The 12,518-nt window shown below is 53.5% G+C and overlaps 2 protein-coding genes across 4 annotated transcripts in view; one reads left to right on the top strand and one right to left on the bottom strand.

The window, feature by feature from the left end:
* Window positions 1–1,540: 1,540 nt before the first annotated feature.
* On the bottom strand, window positions 1,541–6,862 carry RBP5 (retinol binding protein 5). Of its 3 annotated transcripts, XM_020878714.2 has the most exons (5): window positions 6,631–6,862; window positions 6,043–6,118; window positions 5,569–5,747; window positions 2,365–2,466; window positions 1,541–1,909 (listed from the first exon to the last, which is right to left on the bottom strand). In XM_020878714.2, the coding sequence occupies exons 2-5, from the start codon at window positions 6,113–6,115 to the stop codon at window positions 1,856–1,858; spliced, it is 408 nt and encodes a 135-aa protein (XP_020734373.1). In that variant the 5' UTR covers window positions 6,116–6,118; window positions 6,631–6,862; the 3' UTR covers window positions 1,541–1,855. The 3 variants fall into 3 exon arrangements, with proteins under 3 accessions (XP_020734373.1, XP_020734374.1, XP_020734372.1); XM_020878715.2 differs by lacking the exon at window positions 6,631–6,862 and having other exon boundaries at window positions 2,365–2,494; window positions 6,043–6,261; XM_020878713.2 differs by lacking the exon at window positions 6,631–6,862 and having other exon boundaries at window positions 6,043–6,258.
* A 710-nt stretch (window positions 6,863–7,572) lies between these two features.
* The window catches only part of CLSTN3 (calsyntenin 3), a 31,215-nt gene continuing 26,269 nt past the window's right edge, over window positions 7,573–12,518 (top strand). The window contains exons 1-3 of the mRNA XM_070453078.1: window positions 7,573–8,193; window positions 10,543–10,665; window positions 11,134–11,329. Of these exons, the coding sequence (XP_070309179.1) occupies window positions 8,130–8,193; window positions 10,543–10,665; window positions 11,134–11,329 (383 nt within the window). The 5' untranslated portion in view covers window positions 7,573–8,129. The remainder of the gene's footprint in view (window positions 8,194–10,542; window positions 10,666–11,133; window positions 11,330–12,518) is intronic.

Here is a 12,518-nt window from a genome sequence, read left to right as displayed (position 1 = left end):
CCCCGGCCAGGCACTGTTCCCACCCCGCCTGAGCCCTCTCTCTGTGGTCTTGCCCCACGGGACTTTTATTCTGAAAGAGCCTCTGTAGGTAAGGAGGTGACCAGAGGCTGGAGCTGGCCTGGCCTCTGGACAGGCCCTACTCTTCTGGGCTGTTTTCCAGGGCAGTGATTCTGGGCCCCTATGGGAGGAGCCATGCTGTCTTCAGTTGTCCTTCTTACCTTCTGTCCCCAGCCTTGCTGGACTGTAGGCAAAGGTCTTTGAAGTCTGTTGCCTTCACACCTACTATTGCCTTCACACTGTCATTTCCCTCATCTTTCAGGTCCTTGGCCTTGAACCCTCTGAGAAATGGAGTCGTAGTACATGCCTGCTCAGTTGTGTCCGACTCTTTGCAACCCCACGGACTGCAGCCCACCAGGCTCCTCTGTCCATGGGGTTCCATTCTTGTCCAGGCAAGAATACTGGGGTGGGTTGCCATTCTTTTCTCCAGGGGATCTTCCTGACCCAGGGATTGAACCTGGGTCTCCTGCAGCTCCTGCTTTGGCAGGTGGATTCTTTACTACTGTGCCACCTGGGAAGCCCAGCTACATCATTAAACAAGGATGTCACAGCCAACATCCAACATCGAGTCCGGCACTCCCAAGGTGAGTTTCTGAGCCTGGAGGGCACCCAGGAAGAACAATGCCTGCAATCCAGCAGCTGTCAGGCTGCAGCCATTCCCTACAGTCCATCAGTTGAGGAACTAAGGATGTGAAAATCAAATCACAAATCAAATCAAATCACAGGATGCTGCCCCCAGATAGTTGAGGTGCATATGAAAAGAATGCTTTCAGTCAGCCCAGGCTCTTGCATCTTCCCATACATAGAGAAGAGCTAAATTCCTTAACTTGAGATATCTGGTTTTCCTTAATTAACAATAATCTTTTGATGTTCAGACTACCTGCCCCTTGTTGCAGGACTTGACATAACCTGACTGACAACCCCCACACCCCAACAGTTCTCTCAGTGTCACTTGAGATGCTGTCTTCTGGGTCTGAAGTCTTAAAAATTCTCACTAAATAAAACATAACTCTGAACTTTCAGGTTGTGACTATTTTTAAGTGGACACCTTCATCCGTTTCCCTTTTCAGTCCTTTTTGACCCTCTTGTTGCCTGTCCTTCCCAAAGCAGACATGGAGACCAGCTCACTATTTAGAAACTTTCCGCCTCCCCTGGCACCAGATAAAGGTCTCACCCTGACCCATCCCTCTTCCCCAACATGTAGGATGCAAGCATACGATGGGCAAGGCTTATTAGGTGTCAGTCAACATGTCTGTTGAAGTTTGTGTGGCTGGGGCCATGCCTTGGACCTGGTTCTATTAAGCCTGGGGAATTTCTCAAGAAGAAGGACAAGGAACGGGATAAGAGCCCCAATAGCTCCAGCTCAGATTCTTGAGAGTCCAGTCACTCTTTCTCAAAAGTTCCACCAGGATGGAGTTTCCACTAATGCTCCAGTGCATGAAGCTGAGTGCTTTCTTAGATGGAAAATAAGAGGCCAAATGAATGAAAGAGAGCAGAGGTTCATTGTTCTCAAAGGCCCTTTCCCTTTGCGTGTTTCTCTCATCCAGGAGGCCAGACCTTGAGCTGGATATGAGGTCACTATTGGGCAGTGGAATGTGAGAAGGAAAGGACTTTGGCCTGGGGGCTGCAAGTTACAGATTAACATGGGGCGGGGGAGGGGGGATGCAGAGGCAGGGTAAGTGGCCTGGGACAGGGACTGCTGACCTGGGGCCACCTGGGCTTGAAGGGGACACAGGCAAGAGGAATCTGGGGACCCATGTGGTCCAGGAGGGGAGGGGGACCCTCAGTTCCTCTCCGGCTACTTGACTTTCCTGAAGATACACTGGCACACTGCATCCCGTGCGGTCATTTCCTGGGGGCAGAGTAGGAATAATAAGGACAGAGAAGATTCTTACCAGCCACCCCCCTTTCTCAAGGCTCTTGACCTTCACTGAATCCTTCAGGATACGTCAGCTGGAGTGTTTGATATATGGGGAACTGTATCCTTTTTCCAAACCCTCAACTTTCCACCCCAGAGGAAGGAAGGGAGCTGGTCAGGGAGCTGAAGTGGCTAAGTCTCCAGATCTCCGGTCATGATTTATGGACACGCATCTGACCTGCAGCCAGGGCCCACCATGGCCACTGGAGTTCTTCCTCTCTCCATTCTTCCCAGGGCTCCCATTTCCCTTCCTAAGCTGCCTTCTTTGGCAGGGGGCAGGCTGGAGTAGTAGACTTACTTGATTTGGGCAAGGGAATGGGTCCTAGCTGGAGGGCCCCCTCCCAGAGACACCCTCCGGCATCTCCTCTCCCAGTCCCCATCCCATTCACCTGATATAACATCTCTCCCTCCAGCCAGAGTCGCCAGCCCCGGTTAGGGATCTCTCCTTTCTGCACGCAAACCAGCTGTTCCCCTTCCCAGGTGATTATGGACTATGGAGAAAGCAGGAATAAAGGAAGACTACGGGGCATTGTAGGGCACCCCAATGCATCGCCTTACTCTGTTTGGGCTGCCCCCACCCTCTGCATCACAGCAGATGCTGTCTTGCTCCAGCCCTTTCCTTCTGAGTGACTCAGCAAAACTCCTCTCCCCTCCCACTCCTAAAGGCCACTGGAAGGGGCCCCACACCGTGTGACAGTGAGAGCGGGGATGAGCAGGATAATCCCGGGGTTGGGGGAGATGAAATTTGGGGTTGGGTGATGAAGAATGGAGAATTTGTCCTCTGATACTTCTGGCTGACCCAGAGGAGACTTTGGGAAAGAAGGGAGATTGGTTGGGAGACAACCAGGGAATTTCTTTTCTCCTCTTTCTCAGTTTCAAGGGCAGCTGCAATGTCCCTGAGAATGAAGGGTCAACTCCCCAAATCAGAGCTGAGTGGACCAGAACTAGGCATTCCAAGCAGCATTATTTGGACCTCTAATAGGCTATGTGTGTGCTGAGTTGTCCAATCGGGTCCGACTCTTTGTGGCTCCATGGGCTGTAGCCCACCAGGCTCCTCTGTCCATGGGACTTTTCAGGCATGACTATTGGAGTGGGTTGCCATTTCCTCCTCCAGGGGATCTTCCCAACCCAGGGATAGAAAACCCACCCCTTGTGTCTCCTGCTTTGGCAGGTGGATTCTTTATCACTAGTGCCACCTGGGAAACCCCAATAGGATAGGCCCTACCCAAACCAGGAGTTTAGAATCCTATGCATTTTTTTTTTTCAGCCATACCACATGGCTTGTAGGATCTTAGTTCTCCAACAAGGGATGGAACCCAGGTTCTCAGCAGTGAAAGCTCGGAGTCCTAACCACCAGGAAATTTCCAAGGAGTTCAGAATCTTGATCGGTTAGAGAAGAGGTCAGTAGGTGTTATATCTGTGATACCAACAAGACTGTTGGTGAAGGGAGCAGAGAGGGAAGAGTGGAGTATTCAAGGAAGGGAGTTAATTGGATGGGAGATAATGGGAACTTTCTAGCAAGAAAAGAAACAGAGGTAAGGAAGATGAGTAGATAGTTGTGAGGGGGCTCTAATCTAGTGTTTTTGTGGGAAGGCCCTTGGATGGTACGTGGAGTGTGTGGACCATACCTGGAACATAGCAGGTTGTCTGAAAGGGTTTGAGTCAGCAACTGACATGGTCACTTTTACATTTTAAAAGTACTATGGTTATAGGCAGAGTGGATTAGAGGAGAGTCAAGAATGGGAACCAATTTGGGGCACCAGATGAGAAATAAGGGCCTGAAATAAGGTGATGTTAGAAAAGCTAGGATGAAACAGATGACAGCCATGTAAACAACTGATGCTCAATAGGAATGTAGTGAGTCCTAAATGCTAGCCACATATATAATTTAAAAAATTTCTAGTAGCCACATTAGAAAAGCAAAAAGGAAACAGGTGAAATTAATTTTAGTATTATATTTTATTCACCTAAAATATTATAATTTTATTATATGTAATATTATATGTATTTTCAACCTAAAATATTATAATATTTCAACATGTGATCAATATAACATTTCTGAGGTGTCTTATACTCTTGTTTGGTATTGTTTTAAAAATCCAGTGTGTATTTCATACTGATAGCACATGTCAAATTTGGACCAGTTACATTTCAAATATCTATATATGGCTAGTAGCTGCCATATTGGATAGCACAGAACAGTTATAAAGGCTTCTGGACTAATTACATGTGGTGCACATGTGCATGCATGTGTGTGTGTGTGTGTATACATGCATGCGTTGGGAGCACAGAGGTAAGGAAACAAAAGGCAATAACTGTGACTCCAGGCTTTGTTCCTGCTGGTTATTGCCATTGATGGAGACAGTAAGTATAGAGGCAGGAAGAGGTCTGTGTAGGAAGATAATGACTTTGTGTTTGACCTTGGGGCATGCAGATGGAAACATTTTGCAGGCAGTTGAAATTTGGCCCTGGAGCTCAGGTGGCACCTCTGCTGGAGAGTTTGTGTCTAGAGCAGTTTGTAGATTTCATTGAACACATGGGTGTATATGCTTTAGCCCATGGATAGTGCACAGACAAGAGAGAGAAAGTCGAGAACAAGATACTAGGGGACTGCAGCACTATTTGCAAGAGCTAGGACACGGAAGCAACCTAGATGGCCATCAACAGATGAATGGATGAGAAAGCTGTGGTACATATACACAATGGAATATTACTCTGCTATAAAAAAGAACACATTTGAGCTATTTTCAATGAGGTGGATGAACCTAGGACCTGTTATACAGAGTAAAGTAAGTCAGAAAGAGAAAGACAAATATTGAATATTAATGCATCTATAGAGAACCAAGAAAGATAGTACTGACGATCCTATTTGCAAGGCAGCAAAGGAGACACAGACATTTTGGACACAGTGGGGGAAGGAGATGGTAGGATGATTTGAGAAAATAGCATTGAAATATATATATTGCCGTATATAAAATAGATAGCCAGTGGGAGTTTGATGTGTGATGAAGGGAACCCAAAGCAAGTGCTCTGTGACAATCTAAAGGGGTGGGATGGTGAAGTAGGTGGGAGAGGGGCTCAAGAGGGAGGAGACCTATGTGTACCTAATGTCGATTCATGTTGGTGTGTTGTAAAAACCATCACAATATTGTAAAGTAATTATCCTCTAATTAAAAAAAAAGATACTAGGGGAAAATCCCAGTTTAAGGGATTAATAGGGGAACTAGGTTCTGCAGAGGAGGTCAAAAGGAACACGAAAGAAGCAGAAAGGATTGCACAGGAGCGGATTTACAGAGGTTGAGAGAAGAGACCATGGTGTTCACAGGGTCACAGGCTAGAGGGTGAGCACAGGTTTGCTCATTGGCCTGACGGTAACCTGTTCCTGTTGCCCTTTCAGCTGGGCTCAGAGGGGGCAGAGGAGACGCTGGAGAGAATTGGGGTGTGGGTGGGTGACATCAGCAGTCTGTTATCCCAGGGCAGGCTGCTGTGGTCATCGCTTCCTCTTGCTGTGACAGGTCATTTTATTTCACCCCCAGTTGTTAAGAGCCCCCGTGCCCATCCACAGCCCCTTCCCACAGGCCTGAGAAAGACACCTGGCACTTGCGTCCATCCACGATCCTCAGGTCCTCCTCAAACTCCACTCCCACCTCGAATTCCAGAATGTAGTTCCGGAAGGTGCTGAGGGTCTTCACCGTCATGTGGTTGCCCTGCTGGTCAATTTCCTTGTCCGGCTTGAGCAGCAGGGCAATCTTCCGCAGAGCCATGTTGATATCTGTAGGGACCGTCTCTGAGCAAGGGTCTGAGGGTCCTTTTAGTGGGCCAGGGGCTTCCCCACCCGCATCAGCAGCTGGAAGCATCCCCTTGCCCGGGTCTGGGATTGGGGATTTACTTCCTCCTAGTAATGCCCCTGGTTAGAAAAGGGGCCCAAGTCAGGGGCCAGCACCCCCTACCCCCAGCCTGTCCATGATGTCCAGGCCCTAGCATCCCCCCACTCCTCAATGGAGTCAGAGGCAGGAAGGGGGAGGAGAGGAGGGGAGTGAAAGGGTTGAGAGGGGCAAGGCCATTACTCAGAGCTTGCAGGTAGTCCTCCAAGTTCTTCTGCGAGACGAAGCGGTAGTAGCCAGTGAGGTTGGGAGGCATGGTCTAGGCAGGCCAAGGTAGAAGTCAAGATTTCAGGAGAATATAAGAGAGTGGGCAAGGAGGCAGGGGGTGTCCTCTGACAGGTGGGGCTGGGAGTCTCCCAGCCAGGCTCTGCACACACTGAGGCAGTCTGTGTAAGGTCCGAGCTACCAGGGTTTTTATAGCACCGGGGCCCTGCTGCAATAAGAGTTCCTGCCAGATTTCCTCCCTCCTTCCCCCATCATGAGCATGAGATTGGTGTCTGCAGCCCCAGAGATGGGCAGGAGACTTGGCAAGGCTGTGCCTGACCTCGGCTTTTCCTGAGGAAGGAACCTGGACCAAGACTGGGGGCTGTCAGTCAGGCAACACTTGAGCCTTTCCGAAGGTCAGTTCTGGCTTCCAGCCCATGTGTGGAAGGCTTGGGAACTGTCTGGAGCCCCTGGGGGGTACACTCCCCCAGGAGGGAGCCGATCTTACTGAATGGAGGGGAGGGACCTTTCGGACTCACACAAGGATGAGTTTTAACAATATCTCACCTGAGATCCTGGGGTTGGGTCAGGGATCCCAAAAGGTATGAAGGGGAGGAGGAGGTGGGGAAAGAAGTGCAGACAGCCAGCTGGCTGGGAGCCCCAGTGAAGAAAATCCTCGAGCTGGCCCCCACAGCTTGGTCACACAGCTCTGCTGAGCTGGGGCCCCAACGCTGGAGTTCAGGACCCTGTCCTGCAGGACCGTGAGGAGGGAAGCAGAGAAATTGCGGAGGAGGCTGTCTGACTTGCTGAGTTCAAAGTCTGGAGCAGAAGGTGAGGGAGGAGTTTGGCTGGCTGTTCTGGAGAATTCTACACTCTTTGGCTTGGGACCCAGGGATTTCCCCTCTCCCTCTGGAGTCGTGGATGGCACCATCACCTACCCTCATCCCTAGCCCTTGCACAGTCCATGCTTCCCAGATGTATTCCCTTGGAGGCGGAGGTGGTGTGCTCTAGCCCTCCCCTCCCCCCTCCCCACCACACTACACCGCACTCTTCTCTGCCTCTCAGACCTACCAACTTTTCTGGCTTCTGAACCAACTAGGGTGGTTTGGGTCAACACGGTTTAAGATGAGAAATTTGGGGAGAGGGAGGTAGGCATGGTAGACAGTAGGAAAAAAGGCGGTGAACCGTCCTGACAGGTGTGTGGGGGTGGGTGGGGGAGGTGGGGCACAGACATCTCGCTTTTCCTCGGGTCCCAGGGCTCGGCCCACCGACTTGCTGACCACCCCCTGGCTTCCTCAGAGACTCGGGGCTGGGACCTTTTGGCTAGCATCTCGGGCTCAGGTTGTGGGTTTTACTCGGCGGTTCCCAGGAGGCACCCAGCAGGGTCTTGCTGATGGAAGGGGCTGTGAGAAGAGGTTAATGCAGAGTCGGTGGTGGTGGTGGTGGGGTGACGTGGATACTTGTTCCTCCTCGCCTCCCTCAGGTCTCCGTTTGACGTCTCCTCTTCCCACCCCCGGCTTCTAGCTGCGCGATCCTCTCCCTGTCCCTCTTTCCCCCCACCTCCTCTACGGCTTTCCAGCTTCCTCCCTAGCCCCCGCAGTTCCCTTGCTCCCCCAAATTGCAGTCCGGGGAAAAAGCCCTAATATGTCCTCCCGCCCCTGCTCCCCAGTCCCATTGGCTCCCTCCCGCCCTGCAGCACCTGGCCCCCCCAGCCACCCGATTGGCCAGCGGCCCCATCAATCCTCGCCTGGCCGTGCTGACGTCATCCTGCAGTAGCGGGGATGGGGTGGGAATGAGCGAGAGAGAGAGTGAGGACGCCCGGCTCCAGAACGAAGGAGAAGCAGCCACTGCCGGTTCCCCCCTGCTCAGCCGCCCAGGTTGGGGTCTGCCCGGGTCTGCCCTATGGACTAGGGTGGGCGGCAGGCTCCTTTCCGTCTCTGCCCTGCTGTCTGCCCTCTCCCCTCTCCTCTTCGGAGAGCCCCAGCATCCCTTGCCCAAGGTGGAACAAGCAGGGCTCCAGGCTCTGGGGGAGAGCAGTCGGGGCCCTGCCTTGCCTACACCACGCCATGACCCCCCTGCTGTTTCCCCTCTTGCTGGCCTCCCTGCTCCCCTCCAGCTCCTGTAACAAAGGTGAGTGTGGTGGTGGTGGGGCACAGAGGGAGGGGGTCTCAGGCCCCGCGATGTGGAGGTCGAGGCGGGCAGGTGCCCTTTAAGGCTCCCTGGGGCACGACAGGTGGTTCTTCGCACCATCCCCCTTCCCATCCATTTTCCCAGACCTGTCCCCTTCTCTTCTGGCTGGCATCCCCAGAACCTCTCTCTGGTCCCTCCTTTCTGGTCCGTCTCTACCCATGTGTTTCTTTTGCTCCCAGGTTGGTCCCCATTCCCATCCTGGGGTCTGTATCTTGTCCCCCCACCCCCCCACTATTGCTCCCTGCTGGAGCGATCTCGGGTCTCAGAAGGACCTGTCCCTGAGGGGGGTGATGGACCTCTCTGGGCGGGTCCCCGTTTCACGGGGTGTGCCGGCGCTGAGGGTGTGTGGCCATATCCATCTGGTCCCTCTCCATCTCATCCCGGGGAGGAACTGTTCCCGCAGTTCAGCAATTCGGAGCACGTATGTGTTGGCGTGTTCCTCTGCATCCATCCCCTTCCGCCTGCATACACGGCTGGGCTGAGGGTTACCAGAGCTGCCCTCTCTGGCAGACGGCTGATAAATTTAGCTGGGGTGAGGCCGTTAGAGGGGCCAGGAGAGAGGGAGGGGGTGAGGGCCAAGGGTTTAGTTAGGTGGAGACCGCAGGGGGTGTGTGTGGGGGGGGTGCTAATGAGTGGGGAGAGGGGAAGGGAGAAGGAGAAGGGAGGTGAAGCGTGGGAGGGGATGAGAAGGGGATGGACCAGGGTCAAGGTAGAGGCAAAAGGAGAGGGGGAGAAATCCGGAAGAACAGGTGAGTAGCGGGTGAGGGGAAGAGCTCAGGAGGGAGGAGGCAGGGAGTCCAGGAGTCAGTGAGAGGAGATGGACAGAAGGAGAGAGTCAGGGGCCAAGAGGAAGGAAGCGGGGAGGCCCGGGAGAGGGGGCAGGGCGAGGGGTGGTGGTGAGCTGTGTGCAGTCTCTCCATCTTCAGCTCAGTTTCTGACCTCAGTGGGCTTCTTAGCCTCCGGACACATCCTGTGCTGCCTTCTAGGCACCATCTGTGGCTTTCTCCTCTGCCCCTAGGGAAGGGGGTTGTGGTGGTCCTCAGCGAGGAAGGGGCAGGCATACGAGATACCAGAAGGCTTTGGGGGTGTCACTGGAGGAAAAAATGGAAATCAGGATTTCTCGCTCACCATGACAAGCTGGGGATGAGTGTCCTTTGGGTGACTCAGTTTCTCTTTGACGATAAGTCTTCAGGTCTCAATGATGGGCCCTTGTGGATGTGCTTGGGAGCTTGGCGCTTTGGTTTGATCGGATTCGATAGAGCAGGCAGTGGAAGTTGGGGTTGGGGGTGATGTAGAGGGGGATGGAGCCCACTGAACCTTCCCCAGAGCCAATGGCGAGTGGGCATTTGGTCCTGGGAGGAGACGGGATTGAGTTGAGTCTGGTAGCGGTTGAGGAGACATGGAGGCTGAGTGGGTTGCACTCCTGTCGTGGATTGCCTGGTGGTTGAAGGGAACAGGGGTGGGATAGGCGAGAATTAGGACTCAGCCATGACTCCCTAAGAAGGGGGTTCTGGGCGTGTGGGGTTTGGTGGCCTTCTGGGGGACATAGGAGTCAGCTGGTTATGAGTGTGTTCTTTTGGGTGTGAGAGTGAGAAGCAGGGAGGGGATTTGTCGGGTTTCTAGGCCAGTTCGATAATCCCTGAGGATGCCAGCTCTGCTGGGCCCAGTGGTTTGGCATTGATTCCTCTGCTCCATCCCTGCCCCTCTCTGTCCCCCTCCCTCTGTCCTATATATCTCCCTTCTCCCTTCTCTCCTCTTTCCTCTCCTCTGGGAGAATGGCCTTAGGATGGGGCTTAGCCAGGAGAAGAAGGGAACAGGACTGAAATGGGGTGGTGGTCGTGATGGAGAGGATCAACAACAGGACCTCAGGAAATGTCTAGTCTTCTTTTCCTAATCTCCACTCTGCCCTTAATCTATCCCTTCCCTTTCCTAGGGCCCTCTAATGGCCCATTGCTGCTCCCTGGAGGCCCAACGTCTACACTCCAGCACTTGAAATGCCTAAGAAAAGTCTCCATCCTTTGATGGTTTCCCAGGGGAGATAGCAGGACCTCTTCCTCCCCCCAGGGCAGGCTGTTGCCATGGAAACTGTCTATCCAGTGACCTCCCGCAGGCCCTCTGACTCCTTTCATGGCTGATTTCTTGCCCTCAGCCCTTCCTCCTGCAGGCGCTTCTGCAGGGGCTGAAGAGGGTGGTGAGCCTGGAGTGTGCTGTTTAGGTCAACAAGGGTTGTGTGGCTGTGGAGGGCCAGCTCACAGGTGCTTCCTCTCCTCTCCCTGGGGGCGGGGTCAGCCAACAAGCACAAGCCGTGGATCGAGGCAGAGTACCAAGGCATCGTCATGGAGAACGACAACACGGTCCTGCTGAACCCACCGCTCTTTGCGTTGGACAAGGATGCTCCCTTGCGGTATGCAGGTAAGTAGGGCTGGGGCAGGGCAGGGCAGGTGGGACAGAGAGAAGTGGGCAGGACAGAGAGAAGTGGGCAGGGAGGGCAGGGGCAAGGGAGGAGAGGGGAGGTCCTGGGAGGGAGAGCAGTGAGGACTTGGGCAACGTGGAAGAAGGAGGCTCCAGGAGGGAGCCGGGTGATGGTGGAGATCAGTGGCACAGTAAAGGGAGTCAGAGGAGGATGTGGGCAGGCAGGGGTTAACGCATCCAGATTTTGCCAGCTCTCAGAGCTGGTGGCTCAGAGGTTGTAGCTCAGGGAACCTGGGGTTGGAGTGAATGTTCCATAATTAATGCTTTTCCATGTGCAAGAAAAAGGACTGGGTCTGGGAGGAGAGGTGAAGTGGGGGCCTGAGGGGAGGTCGGCGAGCGATGGAAGGAGACCCTGGAAGTGGAGCAGGAACCTCATCCTTACCTCCCCAACCCCCTGCCCCTGGCCAGGTGAGATCTGTGGCTTCCGGCTCCATGGGTCTGGGGTGCCCTTTGAGGCCGTCATCCTGGACAAGGCAACAGGAGAAGGGCTGATCCGGGCCAAGGAGCCAGTGGACTGCGAAGCCCAGAAGGAGCATACCTTCACCATCCAGGCCTATGACTGCGGCGAGGGCCCGGACGGGGCCAACACCAAGAAGTCCCACAAGTGAGGACATCCCTGCCCCTGCCCTTGCCCTCTGCTGCAGGTGGCCCGCCCCCCCCCCCCCCAAGACCAGGCCCCTTCCTTCCCTCTGTCCTCACCGTCTTGACGATCTACCCCCTCCCCTCTTTGTTCATGGGGTTTAGGAGCCTTCAGCCAAGGGAGACAGGAGCATGTGGTGAAGCTCAGAGGGACCCAGTCTGGGCTCTATCTCTTTTGACCACGGACAGCTTTAGTCTTTCTGGATTTGCTTTCCCTTGTCTGTAAAATGGAGCAATGATGATGCCTGCTTCTTCAGGTCACTGTGAAGATGAAAGGAGATGGTTTGTGTCAAAAGCAGGCACTGCAGTGCCTGCCAGTTGGGAAAGGATTCAATACACAGAGACAGGATACTACGAGAGTGAGGAGGAGGATGGCACTTTAGTACACACCCGGATTCCTTCCCACTGCCCGGCACTGTGTGTACCACACTCACACATAGAACGTGCACTATGCAGATGCACAGCAGTGGGTAAGAGTGGGCAGGAAGGAGGCTGGGACCTGGGACTCCTACCTCTATCTGCTCCCAGCTCACTTCTCACTTGAGAATGGTGGGAAGGTGGGCAGTCAGGACTCCCGGGTCACTATGAGGCGCTGGATATAAATTGCTTTGCGTGATGACTCAATTTCCCATTTGGAGATAGGACCTTTGCCTCTGGGCTTTGGGTGCCTGGATTTGGGCTGGGGGCAGGGCTCAGCATGAAGGGTTTCACCCCACCCCCGCCTCCTCTGCTTGCCCTATGGGGTCCGGAGTGGGGAGCAGCCACAGCTCACTGCACACATCAGATGACTTGAGACTCTGGTACAAAACCACTTCTCTGAATATGTGTGTGTGCTCAGTTGCTTCAGCTGTGTCCAACTCTGCAACCAGCCCCATGGCTCCTCTGTCCATGGGGTTCTCCAGGCAAGAATACTAGAGTGGGTTGCCATGTCCTTCTCCAGGGGATCTTCCAGACCTAGGGATTGAATCTGTGTCTCCTGCTTCTCCTGCATTGCAGGCAGATTCTTTACCGCTGAGCCACTGGGGAAGTCACTTCCCTGAATATGGTTAGTTTTATTTTGGCTTTTATTCTGCATCTGCCTTGATTGGACCTGACTTCATGAAAAAACAACCTGCTGGATTCAGAATCCTGTCTCACATGTCTTGCCATCCTAT

The sequence above is a fragment of the Odocoileus virginianus genome, chromosome 23, assembly GCF_023699985.2.
Source record: "Odocoileus virginianus isolate 20LAN1187 ecotype Illinois chromosome 23, Ovbor_1.2, whole genome shotgun sequence".
NCBI classification, from domain to species: Eukaryota; Metazoa; Chordata; class Mammalia; order Artiodactyla; family Cervidae; genus Odocoileus; species Odocoileus virginianus.
Note: the sequence above shows the minus strand (reverse complement) of the source record. Positions and strands in the feature narration are given on the sequence as shown.

Bases quoted from the DNA above. Each gene is read 5' to 3' on its own strand.
- RBP5 (XM_020878714.2), bottom strand. From the start codon at position 6,115: ATGCCTCCCAACCTCACTGGCTACTACCGCTTCGTCTCGCAGAAGAAC. The intron at 2,467-5,568 runs GTGTCTTTCTCA...CTTTCTCCATAG, and splicing joins TGGATGGACGCAAGTGCCAG to TCCATAATCACCTGGGAAGG. The intron at 1,910-2,364 runs GTGAATGGGATG...CTCTGCCCCCAG, and splicing joins AGGGAGAGATGTTATATCAG to GAAATGACCGCACGGGATGC.